The sequence below is a fragment of the Onychostoma macrolepis genome, chromosome 18, assembly GCF_012432095.1.
Source record: "Onychostoma macrolepis isolate SWU-2019 chromosome 18, ASM1243209v1, whole genome shotgun sequence".
Taxonomy (NCBI): Eukaryota; Metazoa; Chordata; class Actinopteri; order Cypriniformes; family Cyprinidae; genus Onychostoma; species Onychostoma macrolepis.
The window spans coordinates 16,427,818-16,447,520 of NC_081172.1; the positions used below are offsets into that span (position 1 = coordinate 16,427,818).

The 19,703-nt window shown below is 35.6% G+C and overlaps 1 protein-coding gene across 3 annotated transcripts; it reads left to right on the forward strand.

Moving 5' to 3' along the window:
• Window positions 1-4,289: 4,289 nt before the first annotated feature.
• On the forward strand, window positions 4,290-19,060 carry cep126 (centrosomal protein 126). Of its 3 annotated transcripts, none has more exons than XR_009266978.1 (12): window positions 4,290-4,658; window positions 6,164-6,283; window positions 8,097-8,242; window positions 8,379-8,493; window positions 9,143-9,332; window positions 10,671-12,678; window positions 14,480-14,635; window positions 14,945-15,066; window positions 15,441-15,498; window positions 16,725-16,901; window positions 17,027-17,125; window positions 17,216-17,232. XR_009266978.1 is itself a non-coding variant. In XM_058751524.1 (12 exons), the coding sequence occupies exons 1-12, from the start codon at window positions 4,627-4,629 to the stop codon at window positions 17,300-17,302; spliced, it is 3,276 nt and encodes a 1,091-aa protein (XP_058607507.1). In that variant the 5' UTR covers window positions 4,290-4,626; the 3' UTR covers window positions 17,303-19,060. The 3 variants fall into 3 exon arrangements, 1 of the variants encoding a protein (XP_058607507.1); XM_058751524.1 differs by having other exon boundaries at window positions 17,061-17,125; window positions 17,216-19,060; XR_009266979.1 differs by lacking the exons at window positions 16,725-16,901; window positions 17,027-17,125; window positions 17,216-17,232 and adding an exon at window positions 14,835-14,865.
• The last annotated feature ends 643 nt before the right edge of the window (window positions 19,061-19,703 follow it).

Here is a 19,703-nt window from a genome sequence, read left to right on the forward strand (position 1 = left end):
ATTAAATAACAAACCTATAACAGGAAATGTTCATTTTGAGGAAGGGAATAGAATTTCTGTATGAGGTTTTGCATAATGATCATTCCTCAGAGTACTATTGACTTTACCCAAAAATGAAAGTTCTTCATTTACTCATGTCAAACCTGCATGCATTTCTTCCTTCTGTGTAACACACATACACACACACAAAAAAATATATTGGGGGATATTTTATACTTCATTAATTTTCATTATGTGGACAAAACAGTTTTTCAAAATATCTTGTGTGTTTGCGTTCACCAGAAGAAAGAAGGTCACAGGTTTGGGTGAATAAATGATCACAGAAGTTTCATTTTTTGGGGATAATTACCCCTTTAAATGGGTTAGTACTACTTTACATTTTGTACTGCACAAAGTTTAAATTGTGTGTCTATTTTGTTCAATAACCATATTGGGAAGACAAAATCTGCAATTAATTTGCTATTCATTTTCTATGTTGCCTTTTGCGTTTCATTACTGTTGAACAGTCTATAACAGGCTGTTTAATACCAGGATCCATCATGACAACTTATTCTAACAATATGCCCCATTATTGGGGGCATGTTGTCACAGAAAATTCAACTTGTGTTCAGCTGGGGTTTTGTTTTTTTTTCTGGACAACAAAAGTAGAAATGTTCAATAGCTTCTTTTGTAGCTAAGACTTCAAGGTAGGTGTCTGTATAGAAATTGACGTTCAAAAAGAAGGGCAGAAGCGTGACAGCTAGCCCCAGTCTCCACTATTTACTTCCTGATTATTCCTTCTCAGCACACGGGGACAAATTCATCCTTTATAAGAAAGGATAAACACAGTCCAATCGAAATCCGGTTACCTCGTGTTTTACTGAACAAAGAGAGGGCCAATCAATCCCAGACGATGCAGTTTGTGAGACACTTTTTGTGACACATCAGCCGCCAGTCTGGGAGAAATGATCACTCATGTTACCCTGAGGGCCACAATAAAAGGAAGGAAAGCTGGCTTTCACTGTCAGACTCTCTGCGCTATTGAAGCACTTTCCTTCTCAGATGACAGTTCGACACAATTGTACTAGCAAAATTTATCTGACCCCCATCTCTCCAGACAGAATGTCTTTCCCACACATACACACACATTTACCCACCCACGTTTTGGAGCCAAATAAAAGGGACAACAGCGCCCTCTAGAGCAGAGTCGGAATCAGTTAAGAGCCATTAATGGTGCATTAACGTCTCCTGCTGGAGGAAATTATCTACTGTGCCTGCAAAGACACAACACCCACTACTGTTTTTCCGATGAACCTTCAGGTCCCTTAAGATGAAAGGGGGCCAGTATCTCAAGGGGTTTTGCCAGTTTTGTAATGCGTTAATGTGTGTTAATATCAGGATTGTATAAACAGCTTTAATCCCTATGCGGTGTGGAAGAGCACTTCTGTGGCAGCATACATTTCACACCCTCAGTGTTTCATTGTGATTGTAAATCCGGATCAGAGAGGATGTCTCACAGTAACTGGATTACAGAGATCTGGATTACATTTGTCCTCCACATGCTTAGCCTGGGTTTATTATTTGCTTAGTACAAACGGGGGTTCAAGAGGGAAATAGAAGCAACAAGAACCTGGGAGCCAGTGTAAGTCATATTAATTCATTTCAGATCCCTTGTAAACACCAGCTTAACTGTGGCAACAAGCCAGTATGGCTGATAAAAGATTGCTTGTGTAAGGTCAGATATTACCAGGGAACTTTTGTTTCGCTCTTTGCAGTTTTTAAATCAAAACTAATCCAACTACTACTTTATTTGTAGATAGGCTCGTGATGTAGAAAATGTCATAATCTGATGACAAATTTTAACTGTATAAAACGATCCCAAACAGCATTGTAAATTCTGATTCTGAGCACTTTCTTAAAGTGTGAATTGTATATAAGAAAAATCTTGTTGAATGAAGGAATAATACATAAGCAGTAAATATATTAAATGTTTAAATAAAAACTGAAATGAATAATTTATTATAGAGTTAAAACGAATAATTTATAGTGTAGAAATGTCATTTAAAAAACAAATATACTGAGTAAAGAAGTAAAAATAAATTATATTAAAGAAAATTCAAGATTTTCCTTTAAAACGTGTAATATAACTCTACATCATTTGCACATAATTTTATTTTATATTTATTCAATATTGTATTTTTTCTGTGTACTTATTTAAATGTAAATTAAAATTAATTCATTTAAAATTAATATTTAAATAAATTTATTTATATTCTTTTTTATTAGGCCTATTATTATTGCATGTGTGAAGTTTGCATTTTCACTCACTTTTTCTTCTCTCTATCTCTTCTTTTTTTCCCCTATGTTTTGGCACGTGCAGATAGCTCTACACAGGAGAAGAGAAGGATTCTCCAGCATACTGATGCATCTGAAGAGTCACAAGGGTCACTCACAGGCGGACAGTAGAGTACAGATCCTGGACAGCAAGCGATCTGGTTCAAAAGAGGCTATGTCATGCTGGAAGAACCATACCTGAACGGGTCGACACGGCTTGTCAGCTACTTACATTCGCAGTCTAACATTTCTAACCCAGCAGTTTCACTTCAATTCACACTCTGCAGCGGCTGTGACAGACAGGATCAATCCTGGGAGGACCTGCGATTCACAACTTCACTTAAGTGACTTAAAGCAGTTAATGTGTGAAAAATCTTCAAATAAAGAAAAAACGAAACTGACTCTACAAGTAAACGAATGGAGAACCTAAGCAAGCAAGACTGCTGGAACTAGGAGAGGGTGCTCACTGCAGAGCCAAATGGGAGGAGCTGGGGCTCTAGCTCCCCCTCGCTGGAGGTAATGGGTGGAGATGACACCTAACCACACCCTAACCCTACCCCTTACCCTATCGCTAAACATAACTCCACCCATTAGTTCCACAGAGGTGGAGCTGGACATCCAGAGAGGGGGAGCTGGAGGCCATGTGGCTCTGCAGTGAGAAGTAATTGGGAACTAGTGACGTCCCATTGGTGAACGAAGCATTTGGAATAATGGAGCGAAAAGTAAGTTTCTTGAAGAGCAGAAATGTTACAAATTAAACGTACTGTAAATTTATGATTTGATTGTGTGATGTTATATACATGTGAAAAATTTCAGCCAATTGGCAGGTTACATGAATATTAGTATTATTTATGTTAATTCAATTTATAAGCTACTTAGTTTCTAAATAAAATGTTTTATTCCTTATGAAAATTAACCATGGTTTTACTACAAATAAGACCAAAAAAAAAACATGGTTACTATAGTTAAACCATGTTAACCACAAATTAACCATGGTTTTGCTACACTAACTAACCATAGTTTAACCATGGTATTTGTGGTATAAATGTAATCAATACGCCAAAAACCATTATTATCATAAAACCAAAATTAATTTTCGTAAGGGATTAGATAAATGGCTGTAGAAAACTAAACTAGGACACAAGAAATTGCATCAAACATCTTAATACAAAATGACAAAGTACAATAAACATTAAAATGTAGCCTACCTGTTTTAGCATGCCAGGAAAGAATAACAAGGACCTCACGATTACGTAATTGCGTCAAGACACAAATAATCACATTATTTAAAGGTGCTGTGTGTAGGATTGGCACCTAGCGGTTGAGCTAAGTATTGCATTCCAAATTCAAAATATCGGAGACGGTTTTTTTCACCCGGCCCCTCCTCCTCAGACTTGACGCACAGGCAGGTTGCCAGATTAACGACCCCAACAGAAACGAGCGCACATGACGATAAATGAAATTAAATACGCTGTGTTTTCCGCCAACTGGCAACCCGCGGTGCCGAAATACAATTGGGTAAACTGGCAGTGGGCGGGTTTCACAAACCATAACAAACACAGACATTCTGGGCCGGAAATGCACATTTTCAAAGGAGAATAACTGACTGTAGCATTGTTTTTCAGATAAACAAGTATGTTAACTTAGCATGTTTCTTAAATATCTGCAAACATATTATGGTATGTTTATGCTTTAGTAGAGTCAAAATCCTACATACAGCACCTTTAACCGGTTCTTTGAAACTTGCTGTTTAAAAGAGTTGTTTCTTGGAAATGAGTGGGACTTCCACTCATGTAGCCTTTGCATGCAACAAATGTGGCCAAACCTGTTGCGTAGTTAATCCAGCAGGTGGCAGCACTATAGTACGTCCCTTGAGATTGATGAACGTCAAACGCTTCTGATAGACGTGACCACGCCTCCACCGCGAGTTTGTGTCTGTTGTCAAGGAAGCGCGTCAATAGTTACCGAGTCATGGCGCAACTGTTTCAGATGTAGCGAACGACCATAAAGGCTTACCTTTGCCTGCTTTAATTTAAAACAATGTCAAGATAGCATTCACTCGGTTTTGGTCTAAACTACAGGAAGTTATAAAGTTATAGGTCTGTCTGTATTTATTTAGTAACTGGCTGGCCAGTCTTCATTTTGCTCTCATTCTTCAGTGCACCAATATTTCACTTGAGCAGATAAGTTCTGGTCGTGCCAGCTATGCTATTGCGCGGCCGTTCCAACATCAATAAGATGCAGCTTTTCTTGTTCGGATGAGAAGTGTGGTGTGTGGAGACCTGTCATCAGCTTGTCATCCTGATCTTCGGGATGCCAGTCTTGGAGGACACTCTTTACTACTCGTATCCTTTTCCTTGTCTGAATTACCAGCGTCTATTTATATGGAGGTCGTTCTCATAGTTTTACTAGTGGTGTCGCATAAACTACTGTACTTTAGAAAAACAGGCTTTATTTATTATTCTTGCATAATGGACTTGGCTAACTAATGATCAAGTATAGGGGCGGTACTATACTGTGAAACATTATAACAATTTTTTTTTTTTTTTTTTTTTTAAAGTGATGGCGAAGCTGAATTTTCAGAAGCAGTCTTTCTAATGATTTGAAGCTCAGTTATTATTGGTGCTCAATTAGTAACAATGGTTCTTATTATTATCTGGAATATCTTATATTATATATAATGTTGAAAAGTTTTTGCTGCTTAATATTTTTGTGGAAAACCTTGATATATGTGACCCTGGACCACAAAACCAGTCACAAGTAGCACTAGTATATTTGTAGCAATAGCCAACAATATACTGTATGGGTCAAAATTATAGATTTTTCTTTTATGCCAAAAATCATTAGGATATTAAGTAAAGATCATGTTCCATGAAGATATTTTGTAAATTTCCTACCATAAATATATCAAAACTTAATTGTTGATTAGTAATATGCATTGCTAAGAACTTCATTTGGACAACTTTAAAGGCGATTTTCTCAATATTATTTGTTTTTGCACCCTCAGATTCCAGATTTTCAAATAGTTGTATCCCAGCCAAATGTTGTCCTATCCTAACAAACTATATATCAATAGAAATACTATTTATTCAGCTTTCAGATTATGTATAAATCTCAATTTCAAATAATTGACCCTTATGACTGGTCTTGCGGTCCAGGGTCACATATTTTTTCAGGATTCTTTGAACAGCATTAATTTAAAACAGAATTATTATTATTTTTTTATTTTTTATTTTTGTAACGTTATAATTACCTTTACTGTGACTTCTGGTTGATTTAATGCATCCTTGCTGAATAAAAGTATTAATTTCTTTTCTTATTTTATTTTTTAAATATATTGTACTTAACCCAAACTTTTGAATGGTAGTGTATCCCAGTTTTACATAAAAAAATATTAAGCAGCAAAACTTAATCAATTTTCAACACTGATAAAAATAAGAAATATTTCTTGAGCGCCAAATCAGCATATTATAATGATTTCTGAAATATTATGTGACACTGCAGTAAAGGCTGCTGAAAATTCAGCTTTGCCATCACAGGAACACATAACATTTTAAAATATAATAAAATAGGAAACAGCTATTTTAAATTGTAATAGTATCTCACAATATGACTTTTTACTGTATATGATCAAATAAATGCACCTTGGTGAGCATAAGAGACTTCATTATTACAAACTTTTGGCCACCACCTGTATATATATATATACATGTTCTATAATGTCGTCTATGTTTAGATATTACTTATATTTTTGTGTTTTCTTTGTTGTTGTATTTTTGTGCTGTGCATATCATGAGATGATGTTTTATCCTATAATAATAATATCTTCCTTGACATTGTATCACATTAGGAACATTAGATCAGATGTACATGAAGAGAATGAAGATGAAAGAGAAGCGTTGGTACAAGAACAGAGGTACTGTCGAACTCGGGCTCGCAAGCTTTTCCTGGAAACAAATCGCAGACGAAAGTAAGTGTGTCAAAAATAAATCCGATTTTATATTTATTTCATTACTGTGTAAAAAATCTTAAGTGATTATATTTGAGTAATTATTTTTTGGTTGACATGAATCAAAAATTAAAAAGCATTTATTTGAATGAGAGAGAAGTATTTAGATGATGTATCAGTTTTTATTTATTTATTTACTTATTTAAGTTTTAACCACTTGTAATCAACTTCTTGGTTTCACTGTTTCATTTCAAATGTCCTGTCCAAGTTCATTTTTAGATGTACAAATAAGTAATCACTGCTTATTCTTAACTTAAAATCTTGGAAACATCTTATTTACTTCATTAAATTTGTGAGTCACAACATTAAGTCAATAATAGAGCTTTTCTTACATTTTAGCGAAATATGTAAATTCTTCACCGAACAACAATGAAAAAACTAACTGAATAGATCATTTAATGTTAAAAATCTTTGTTCTTTGCTGTCCATCCAACTGATTAATTTATAAGTATGTCAACATCTATTTCCTAAAACATTTAATACATTGCAGCATGGATATTAAACTACACAGCTCTAGCCTTTTAGTCTCTGGGGACTTGTTGTTAGATGAGGTGGCAATAACAAGAAAAAAATAGCATCAGCGTATTCACCAAGCAGGCATCTACGCTAAAAGACTGCCGGGTGAGTGTCCCAGAGATCAGAAGCAATGCACAGCTGCTGAATCTAGTGTTGACAGTGAGTGTCAGATATACTAAGAACTGTCTCCATGCTGTTAATGACTCAGTCTGGGTTTTTGACCTGGTCAGTCCCTGTGCACATTGAAAGTGAAGCTAACCTACAGGGCACAGATACTGTTATACAATCCTGTATTTGTCAGCCAGGATTTACCAGCTTGAAATAGAAGCTCTAATCAGCAAGAGCAAAGGAACATTACTTTATAGAAGGCAATGATGGTGAGGAAGACGAGTGGGTCCCCCCACTGAGTTCAGAGAAGCTATTTTTGGGGTGATTAAATAATTCCTGAAACACATCGAGTATATTACAGAATTTCATGACTATGTGCAATAGTGCCAATGACAGATACTCATTTTTGTCCTTATTCAGAAATAAATAAAAATGCAGTTCATGCATATGAAAACACTTCTGTGCTGAGTATGCTTTTAATTTATGTATTAAAATAAATTTAAATATTTTAAAGTTAAAATATCAGGGTGATAAAATTATACTAATATCATAATGAAGAAAAAAACCTTCATTAAAGGAATGCAATTAAGCAGTAGAAATCTTATTAAGTAGTAGTATTTTATAAAAAAAAAATAATAAATTAAATACTTACATTATAGGTGGGACCTGTGACTGTGTGTCAAGTCTCTTAAAATATTATTTAAAAAAATATATATTTATTTAATATTTTTTATGATAAGCAAGGTTAGTTCAAGTTGCTACTATGGTAAATGATTTTGCATCAGTTTAGTTGCAGTTCTGACTGACAGCTCAGTGGGTGCGCAGCACAGGCATGCACCAGTTTCTGTGCCATTAACAAATTAATTTAACTGAAATGCATCTGTTACAGAAGTCTCAGGTTTCTGTTGACCCTGGAAAGTAAACGTCTGAGATAACGCCAGCTTGCGCAATGAGCTGATATTGCAAATTAGATTAAAGTCTCATTTCCATTTTAAGTCAAGTGGTGTATTTGATATGCTGCACACGGTTGCCAAACTTCTCATCCATCTTAAAAATAATTAATTATATCTTTAAGAGGACAAAGTGTGTGCAAAGCATTGTCTGTCTGTCAGAGGTCACATATTTTTGTACTGTCTGATTGTCTCTCTAGGGCTCTAGATGAGAAAAGGAAACAGTGGGATGTTCAGGAGAAGAGACTGAGGGAGAATATTCTACTGCAGCGCCATCAGAGGGTCCAGGATGCCACAGAGAACTTCCAAAGAGCTCATCTCCCTCCTTCCCAGAGAAAAAGACCAGGTAAGTTCAGCGAAACAGCCTAATCCGTGTGTCTACGTGCTCTCTTTATCTCTTGAACTGTCTGTTAGTGGTTATTATTAGGTCAGTATGTGAACATCTCATCCTCCGTTTAAATAAAGTCATTTGTGTCCTTCAGCAGCCTTTAAGAGAAGAACACTCAACCTTGATGAAGCACTTCATCATATTCAGGGCAGTCCGCACTTATACACTCAACAATCTCCATTTTTGGCAAGTGGCTCCACCATTAGCAGGTACGACATTATTGCCATGGCAATATATTATTGGTTGAAGATTTTGTAATAATTTTTAGAACTTTAATTAATGAAGTCCATCTAAATAATATTTCATATTAAATATTAAAAGGTAAAAGCTCAATCAGTAGTATTTGTGAAAAATAATTTCAGTTATTTTTTACAATTAATAGAAAATTGAATATTTTATGTATATGTATGTATATATATATATAATGAAAATGTAGCTACTGTTTTTTATTGTCTTTTTTATTTTGAATAACATTTTGAAAAAAATTACTTTTGGCAGCACTTAAAAAAAACGTAGAGTTCTATACAATTTTAGATATTAGGGAAGCCAGATGAATCATTTTAAAAGAAAACTAAAAACTTCGTTTCTTATTTTTAATTAACAATGGTGTTTCTGAAGCATTCCATGCATTATCTTTTTCTTTTATTCTATGTTTTATTTTTTATTACATTTTTTTTATGCATTTTGTTGATAATAATTTTCATCTTTAATTGTATGTTACACTAATTATGGTAATTATGGCTTTATGCTTGTTGTAATATTTTTAGCATTGTACACACTTTGGGCTGCGTTTCTTGTATAAAAGGTGCTATATAAACATTATTACTGTGGTTGCATTGAATCACCTCTTTATTTCAGGAGCTGCACTCCCTCCCCAAAGCCTTCAGGGGGCGCCCGTCACCTACGTGCCTTATCTGCAGCCGAGGCCTACACCAAACTCCTGCAGGAGAAGAGCCTGAGCAACTTCAAGAACAACCAGTTGCTCTTCCTCAGTGAGCAAAAGGAGACCCAGGCTGTTCTGAAAGAAAAACAGCAGGCAGATCTACAGGTTAATATTCATACTCATAAAACTAAATGTATAGTTAAACCATACCTGATGGTTTATGCAATGCCAAGTTGAGGCTTTTGTTTGTTTACAGTTACAAGACTGTAATTGTGATCAACTTCCTTGTACAAGTGATAGTTCACAGTGATTCACTTGGGCCGTGATTGTGTGTGTTGAAAGCCTGTTGGCAAATTTGCTTAAGGAGTGTGTGAAGGTTTTAAGATCCATTTTCCAACTATTGGGGAAACAAAACAACATTGTAATTTTAGCCCAGGGCTCCTCCTGCTACAACATGCCGCAGCATCTTCTGAACAAACTGAGGTGTTTTAAAGAGATGAGCTCATCCTGAAGCTTTAATCACACAAGATACAGATACAGATTCCCCTTTCTCTATACCGCAAACAAACATTCTTTCACACTCACACACTTAGTTATGTCCTCTTACACACACCAGCTGGAATGTTACCTGCACTGGCTTGTAGCCAACACATAATTTAATACAGTGAACTGTGAACAGAGCAGGACACAGAAGGTAATAACCCTATTTATAGGATATGTTTTAGGCTTAGGTATTCTTGGAAAAGTGTTCCATTCAGTGCACAAATGTAGTCAGACTTATGGAATGCCCTTCATAGGAATGTCTGTCACCATCATGCTCTGTCTGCCTTTAGTTTTCCTTCTGGATATTTAGTATGCTATTATTTATTATGATTTTACTTATTTTTTGGGTAAGAAGATTTTAATATTTGTGATACTCATGCATTTTAAACAGCCACATAAATACAGATTCTTAAGAACTCAATCATCTTGCATAATTGTAGATCAGTGTTTGAGAAGGAATATATCATTACAATACCATTCAAAGGTTTGGGCTAAGTATTGATACTAATAAGAAATGTCTCTTGAGCATCAAGTCAGCATATAACAGAATCATTTCTGAAGGATCATGTGACATTAAAGACTGCAGAAATGGCTTCTAAAAACTTAGCATTGCCATCACTGGAATAAATTACATTTTAAAATATTTAAAAGTAGAAAACAGTTATTTTAATACTAATAATATTTTAGTTTTTACTTTATTTTTTATTAAATAAATGCAGCCTTGGTGAGACTTCTTTCAAATACATTAAAATATCTTAGTAATGTATATGTATATTGATCTGTCCTTCTATTCATCGTAAAAAATAAAATAAAAAATTTCCCTTAGAGTTAAGATTAACTTCCTATGTTTTATTTTTCATCCCTCTGCAGCATGCATGCAACATGATCTCCAAAAAGCACCCAGTCTGTCAGTATTAGTGCATAAGTGCTCTAATGTGTTTTATATATATTGATTTTCAGGAGTATCTTGATACCCCACATAGCGAGACAGAGAGTCTGTCTAGTCTGGACAGCTTAGAGAACGGAGACACTCAGAAGACCCAGGACACTAGACCAGTTTGTTGCTCCCACCAGAGCACCACCTGTACCCAGTCTTTCTACCTCCCCGTGGATCCCCCTAAGCTCCAAGACCCCAAAAATCCTCCAGCACCATTCAGACAGTCCAACAAACCATGTTCACCAGCTCACCCCTCCTCTTCCGTAGCAAAGAGCTTCCTGGAGGAGTTCTTAAATCAGGAAAGCAAACTCAGTCTCAACCCACCCTCACCAAAGGATCGTGAGTCAACAGAAGAAAACAGGAGTCTCCGGAATTGCACGCAAGAAAGATTTGATAACTCAAAAGACCAATTGCAGATCTTCAACACCCATAGTTGCCAAAAAGAGTTGACTCAGCAGGACTTAGCAACTAATTCAGAACATATGACTCATGATAATGACAGAAACGCTCAAGGGAACATTTTGAAAGACAAAGGATCTGCGGTTGCCCACTGCAAAACACAAGCCGTGCCAGATACCACACCCCTGGAATTCTCAAGTCTGACTAAAGACTTCAAGTCAGAATCCAAGCAGCAGACAGGAACCCTGGAGGAGAAATATGCTAAACATTTATCAGAAACACAGACGGCTCTTCCAGCCAGCAGATGCAAACACAGCAACAGTTCATTCGAAGCCTTTTCGAGCTCCTCTGCCCATCTTAGTATAACGTATCGGACTGACATGAGTTCCCCAAACATACAACCAATAGAAGAACTGAGTTCTTCACAGTCACATAAACGCAAACCAGATGTATATGTTGCCACAGGGCTCAAGATAGAATCCAAACCATTGAACATGGAGGAGAGTATAAGCATAGATCCTAAAAATGAAACGGATGTCACCAAATTGGCAAAAGCTGGAATGCTGAAGTCTCCTAAAAGCATGGAGGAACCAAACAGAACATCTGCAGACCCCGTGACCCATTCTGCCCCTAACAATAATGTCAGATTCCTGAAAGGGATTCTTAAAAACAATTTAAAATCCAAATCAGGCCATGTCAAATTCACTTACTCTCCTGGCCATTTGCTTTTCACTAAGGAAGTGGCCATATTGATCCGGGACAGCGTAGAGCTGGCCAGGACAAAACTCAGTGAGCCAGAGCAGAATAGGACCATTAAGAAGAAACTACGCTGGTTTGATGAGGTAGATGGAGTTGGGGTGGGGGTGGACCGAGTGTCTAGAGACCCCAGCAGGCATGCTAACCTGCCTCAACAAACCCATAAACAGCTCTCAGCAGATCACTCGGACCATGTGAATTTACTCACAGGGGTATCAAAGAACATCTTCAATAAGACCTCTGCTGTCCCCGCTGGGCCCCAATCCACTAGACAGGCCTGGGCAGATGTAGGGCCCCAAGAAAGCCGTACACAGGAGCCCACCTCTCAAAGAAGAGCCCTCTGCACTGGGGGCCCACGGACTCCCCGGAGAGTGCGCTCAGCCAGAGTCAGCTCGTGTCCCGTTACCTCCCGGGCCAGGAAGGGCACTATCATCAGACCTCAATCTGCCAGGGAAGCGCAACATGTGGCCAAGACCCAGGGGAAGATTTTGGTGCCTCGACCCCCTCCAAAACCTGAAGCTGTGGAGTGTAACTTAGCTGAGGGTCCCGTGTACATCTCAAAGGCATCCTGCAATGACAATGGTGTGCAGAGCAGACCGGATCTGCAGGATCTGGCCCTTTGCAAAGACATTCCAGATAGCCAGGCAATAGTTCATCGGCCTACCCTCAGAACAGATGCTATCTGTGCTCCAGTGCCACCCTACTGTACCTTCACCCATGAGGCAGGCATCTGTTCCATCTCCCCTCCAGATGCCCTTGCAGACAATGCCAGGCGCAGGTGTGGAGAGAATGGGATGTGTTTGGACCGGACTCCAACAGATGAGGAGATCTCACTGCTATGGCACGGAGTCCGAAGTGCTCTCGCCAGTAAAGACGGTAAAAAAAAAAAATCCCAAACTTTATTTCTCTGTCCTAACACATTTGTGAAATGATTTCACCTGAGTGAGTTTGAAATCCCACTACACATTGGTGTATAAGATGTTAACTCTGTAAAGCCTGACACATGAAATATTTTAAAAATGTGTTTTTGACTGCAATTACAATTATTAAATCAAATCTTTGTTTTTTGTTTTTAAAAATGAAGGAACTGTTTCTCTTTTTTTTCTTTCTTTCTTTTTTTTCTTTTTTTTTTTTTTTGTGTGGTAGACAAAATAATAGTAAAACTAAACAGAATTCCACAGTCATTCTACTGTAAATAAATCCACAATATATTTTTATAATATATATTAGAAATTGGAAAATGGTTGAAATTGTAATAATAAAGCAAGCTACATTTGTCAAAAATACAAATATACATAATCATTTTTGTAACACTTAAAAGGCCAATTCTCACTATAAATAGTTGCTTATTAGCATGCACATTACTAGCATATTCGCTGTTTATTAGTACTTATTAGGCACATATTAATGTCTTATTCTACATGACCATATTTTAGATCTACCTTACTAACTATTAATAAGCAGCAAATTAGGAGTTTTTTGGGGGAAAACTCTTAGTTAATAGTGAATATGTGTTCCCTAATCTAAAGTGTTACCATACTTTTAGTTAATATGTAAAATGCATTACAATGATCATTTACATACTTCAAATACATATATCATACTGCATATAAACATTTTCAACACAGTTTTTCTATAAATAATGTTTGAAATATTAAATACGGATAGATAGATTGTATGCAAAAGTTTTGGGTTAACACTTTAGTTTAGGAACCAGTTCTCACTATTAAGTAGTTGCTTATTAGCATGCCTATTATTAACATATTGGCTGTTTATTAGTACTCATAAAGCACATATTCTGCATGACCATATTCTACATCCCTAATCCTACTTTACCAACTATCAATAACCAGCAAATTAGGAGTTTATTGAGGCAAAAGTCATAGTTAATAGTCTGCTAATAGCAAGAATTTTACCTTAGAATAAAGTGTGACCGATCATGTTAATGGTGTAGACTAGAGGCTTTAATAGGCAAACATATGTTGTTATTGATAATATGTTGTAATTGTGTCACATTGTGCAACATGTTCTGTTACAGTGTGTACTGACAAATTGCTTGTCGCACCATGTTTGTAACAAGCTCCAACCTATATTTATACTACTTACAAAAGTTAATTACTTCCCTATTTCTGTATTTTTCCATTCTGCCTTACGTCTTTCAAATGTTAGGAATGATTGTTAACCTGCTGTGGAAAAAATAAACATTTTCAGTAGGTGTCTTTCAACTGACAAAGAACATTGCGGCCACATATTACAAAACTAACAATCATGGAATCATCAGCTTCCCATGAACTTTCACTGCACCTTGTCATATAGTCAAATGAGAGTCGATTGAAAGAACAGCAGCTTTGTTTGAGATTCTTGGGGGATATTTTTCTAGAGTCTTTGGAAAAGGATTTTTTTTTAGTGTTGGATCAGTAGAGTCTGTTTTCTTTGGCCCTCTGCACAGCACTGCTCCACTTGGGATTACTACTCTGTTGAAATGGATCCATTTAATGATGGACTGTTGTTCCTCAGGGGTCAATTCTTTTTTATAACATCAGGAAACCTCTACATTTTGAGGACAGAGACCTCAAGAACAGGATAACTTGACTTTCATGCATTGGGACATTTTAATTAAACTGTCTTACATCTTGTTTGTTCTGTCTTTTTGTGTTTTCTCTCTGAATTGACTTAGGTGACCCTCAAAGTTTTCTTGCTCACAATGGCCCGTTGTCTTCTTCGCCTCAAGTCTGTGCCAGTCTGTCCCATGTCACTATCAATGGTGATAGTCTGATCAGTGGTGTCAAAGGAACCTCAAAAATGGGTGGATTTTTCTTGTCTTCCTCTAACAGTAAGAGTTTTATGTAATTAATGATGTCAAACAGGCTCTTATAATACATTTATCTCCTAAAAGCCCAAAAGCCGTGAAATTTTCCCTATAGCGCAATATAAGTGAATAAAAAATGAATAAAGACATGTCAGTTATTTAGACTTTAATGCCAGAGTTTACATGTGAGGCACAAGACATTAATCAAGACATTATTTTTCAGATATTCATGGTAATTGGGTCGGTTACCTAAGGTGAAGTGGTTTGCTAATTACTGAAATGTGCTGCTTAGATATGAATGTACTTTTTAATCTGAGTTTTTCTGTAAACCAGTGAGAAGTCCAATAAGGAGACAGGCTATGGAGAGTAATATGGCGAAGAACCGAGTTTCTGTGGAAAACAGCAGGAACCAAACGGCAGGAATAGCACAGAGAAAGCCTAGTTTTCCTTATCAGGTAAACATGCGCATATTCTAAAGATACTGTCCTAGAAAACAAAGAAAACTAAGCTATTACTAGAGTTGACTTATAACTGGTTTATTTTGCATAGGTGTATTTATAGCATCTAGTTAAGTGCTGTGAAAAAAAATAAACATTTTCCATAGGTGTCTTTCAACTGACGAGGATATTTATATCATTTTAATGAATAAAAAATTTATAAATGAATACAAGCTGCCCCTTGGAAGTTTGCTTACCACTTATCTGGTGTGTAGTTAAAACAAGTAATGTTGACGATATACTTGCAAAACTTTGGGTTCATGTTATGTTGCTTTTGGCTTTTTAACATTTTGGATTAAGTGTTCATTAACTATTCACTTTTGATTTAACAGGTCACTGTGCCAAAACCTCAACACCCAAATAAAAATGGTCACACAGCTGACAGTGAAGGTAATTTATCATGTAAATGAATATCTGATAGCCTGTTATGTAGATAAATGGGTCTCCTCTGCAGATTTTCAACAGGGCAAAAGCAACCCATTTTTAAAATGTAAATCTTTTATTCTCATGTACAAACATACATCAGTCATATAAGGTGCAGCATGTTTTTAAAAAAATTGCTCAACCAAAATAATTTTTGTACACAAAATTATTATTGTGCCAAATATTGTCATTATTTACTTACCGTTATTTCAGTCCCATGTGCTGTTATTCTTTCTTTCTTTCTTTTTTGAGAAAATATTATACAGCCATACAATGACAGTTCATAGTGACAATAGGTGTCAGGCTTCAAAAACACTCAAAAAGCACCATAAAAATATCATAAAATTAGTCCATATGACACATAATATAATTCACAGGGAGGGCAGAATTATCAGTGTGAATTGCTGGAAATTTCATTCTGTTTTTGCCTAAAGTTATCATATGGTTTAAGAAAACTTGGAATATAGCGCACAAGATGGACTTTTAAGATACTTGATATTTGTTTTTATTTTATTTATTTGTGTGTGTGTTTGGCACCCCCTAAAATATGAACATGAGGGAAATCGTACATTTCATTTCCTTTTTTTTGTTAATTTAATTAACAAAACCTCCGCACACCTGACGGCAATAAATAGGTGCGTTGGAAACAAAGACCAGCCAGGTCAAAAACTAAAAAGCAAAAACAAATCCTGCACACTATCTATGCAAAAAATATATCAAAATATTTTGGTTTGAAAAGAAAAAAAATTCCTGATGAAGGTCATGCGACCGAAACGTCGTTAATAAATATTTTGATATATTTTTTGCATAGATAGTGTGCGGGATTTCCTTTTTTTTTGCAAATTTTTACAAACTTACGCTACCATTACACCACAGTCAGTAAAATTTTTATTGTTTTTGAAAGAAGTCTCTTCCATAATACTGGAAAAATATAATATTGTGAAGTACTTTAAAATGTAATTTATTGCTGTGAGGGCAAAGATCATTTATTACGGTGGAAACCCTTATTTGAAATATAAATCTTTTGTAACATAAATGTCTTTACTGTCACTTTTGATCAATTTACTTGTTAAAAAAACTGATTTTGATATGGTAGCGTGTGTGTTTTTAAATCAAACTGCTATAAGAAGCCAAATTGTTTAACACCCTTGACTTTAAGCATCAACATTGGGTTTTTTTCCCCACTGTGACAGGCCCAGAGGTGTCAGACGGTGCTCGTGAAGTAGTGGACTTTGCTCAGACCCATAAGTTTTGCAACGGTCCGATTGGTTCATTGAGCCAGAGAATACAGTCGCTCAGTGTCAGCGCTCTGTCACTAGAGGAGCAGAAGATCCTGCAGTCACTCGAGAGACTTAATCAACGCCTGCAATGTCAGTTTCATTTTAAAATACATTTAAAGCTTATATGTTTATCACAGATTTGAAGCGAGGGCAGTACCTTTTAATTTTGCCCTATGTGTGCGTTTCTCATTTTAATGTTTTCAAAATATCAACAGCTGCGTTCCTGATCAATTCCACTTGATTTAACAGATGTACAAGATACAGCTGGTGGCAACCCAGCAGTGAGGGGCATCTTTACTTTGGGTCCTGCATTTGTGAGTATTGCCCATGTGTTCAGAGGAAGTGATCTGTTCCCTTGAACTAATGTGACCTGCTCCCCTCTTTCTGTCTTCTCATCCTTGAAGAACCAGACAGGTGAGACTGTAGGTGTCACCGTGCATAGGCGAGGAGCCTCTGCTGATAATCGCACCAGAACTCAACAGCGTTACTGACTACACCTCCCATGATCCACCACTCCCTCCAGCTGCACTTTGCAAACCTTCAAACCTTATGATTATATGCTGTATATTGCTGAGACATACTCAAATACTTTATCTGAGTGGTACTGAGAGTATTTAATTGTTTTTTAAAGACATAGTTCTCCCAAAAATGAACATTGGCAGAAAATTTACTTGCCCCCTGGCCATCCAAAATGTAAATGATTTTTTTTTTCATTGGAACAGATTTGGAGAAACTTAGCATTGCGTAACTTGCTCACAAATGAATCCTCTGCAGTGAATGGGTGCCGTCAGAATGAGAGTTCAAACAGCTTATGAAAACATCACAATAATCCACAAGTAATCCACATGACTCCAGTCCTTCAATTAACATCTTGTGAAGTGGAAAGCAGCGTATTTGTAATTAACAAATCCATCAAGGTATTTTTAACTTCCAATATCCGTTAATTCATAATATTGCTTTTCCCAGTGAAAAAGTTGTCTCTTCTGAATCAGGAGAGAAATATGCACAGATCAAGCAGTGTTTATAAGTGAAAACAGTCCCAAACAGTTCTAAACAAATCTGAAAGGTTTTGATGTGAGAAGATAACAGGAGGAAGATTTTACTGGAGGAAGTATTATTAAGGATTTTGGAGGCAACAGTTTAAAGTTCAAAAGCCTTGATGTATTTGTATCTTACCAACAGGCAGCTTTTCACTTCACAAGATGATAATTAATTCACTAGAGTGTTGTGGATTATTATGAATTTTTATTTTTTTGGACTCTCATTCTAACGGCACCCATTCACTGCAGAGGATAAATTTCTCTCAATTTCTCTAAATCTGTTCCAATGAAGAAACAAACTCATCTACATCTTGAATGGCCTGTGGGTGAGTAAATTTACATTTTTGAGTGAACTATTCCTTTAATATGTGTGAAATGATTCTGGCAATACACAATACTTAATGTTTGTGTAATAAAACATTTGAAAGAAAATGTATTTTATGTTCATGTGTTGTTTGCCTTCTAATTAGTTGGTATTTATTTTTTGCCTTAAGATTCTAAATATATTTTCATAAGAATTGTATGTATACATTTTGCTATTTTTATTCTAAACAATCTTGACTCTTGGAGAAAAAATAAATTAATTTGAGAAAAAAAAAAAAAAAAAAGTTTTGTTTTGTTTTGTTTTCTTAGTGCCAAGACAGGATAAAGGGCTTTTTGTGTAACTTGACCTCAGTCAAGTGTCGGTTAAGCATTAAATGGATACAGATTTAGATTGAATGTGTGGCATAATCATGACAGGTTTTTCTGGGTGTGTATTTTACGTTTGTATCTGTGTGAGTGATGCTTTGTGTTTGTGTGTGTGTAATCAGTGTATACACGCATGGGAAAGCTTATCTAGGTGTGTGACAGTGACGTTTGAGTGACTATTAATTACTCCAGTGCATTAGAGACTCACCACACAGGCTTTGCAGGATAACGAAGTCAAACTCCTGATGCTCTTGTGCCATTACCACCCTATAACTGTCATCATGTCATGTAACCCCTCTGTACAAAGCTGTCATTCTTTTTACCAAACGTACTATTCTGAGCAATCAATTGCTACATCAAGGAAGGCTACATTTTCAGTTTGCTACAAGTTTGCAAGTTTTTTGATTGTTGTTGCAGTATCTTACATATATTTTTAGAATTTTTTTTTTTTTTTTATTACCTTTATATAAAACATTTTTTACATGTATTTGTAATAAGTCTCCTATGCTCACAGTAAAAATGATCAAAAGTACAGTAAAAGCAATAATATTGTAATATATTACAATTTATATTTTTCCCATTTTATTACAGTTTCTATTTTTTTATTCTCTCTATTTTAAAAAAATCTTTTCTATTTTGTCTTTTTTATTTTATATAGTTATATTATTTTTACTTCTATTTTCTTTCTTTCTATTTCTGTAAATTCTATTTTCTATCTTTTATTATTGATCATTTTTATTTATTCCTGTGATGGAAAACCTGAAGTTTCTCAAGTCTTGAGTTCCACATGATCCTTCAGAAATTATTCTAATATGCTGATTTGCTGCTCAAAAAATATTTCTTATCTATGTTTAAAACATTTGTGCTGCTTTTTTGTGGAAAGCATGATGCATTTTTCTTTGGAGTCTGTGATGAGTAGAATAGAAAAAGAACAGCATTTATTTGAAATAAAAAATAAAAAAAAACCTTTAGTAACATTATAAATGTCTTTACTGTCACTTTTGATCATATTTGCATACTTGTTAAATAGAATTATTTAGTAAGATGAATTTCCAAAATAAAAAACTTGGTAGTGTTTATTTGTTTTGTTTTTGTTTTTGTAACGGCCACTACTGTGCTTAAATAAAACATAAAAATGGTAACACTTTACAATAAGGTGTTA

Bases quoted from the DNA above. Each gene is read 5' to 3' on its own strand.
- cep126 (XM_058751524.1), top strand. From the start codon at position 4,627: ATGCCAGTCTTGGAGGACACTCTTTACTACTC. The intron at 12,679-14,479 runs GTAAAAAAAAAA...GAATTGACTTAG, and splicing joins TGCTCTCGCCAGTAAAGACG to GTGACCCTCAAAGTTTTCTT. The intron at 15,499-16,724 runs GTAATTTATCAT...CCACTGTGACAG, and splicing joins TCACACAGCTGACAGTGAAG to GCCCAGAGGTGTCAGACGGT.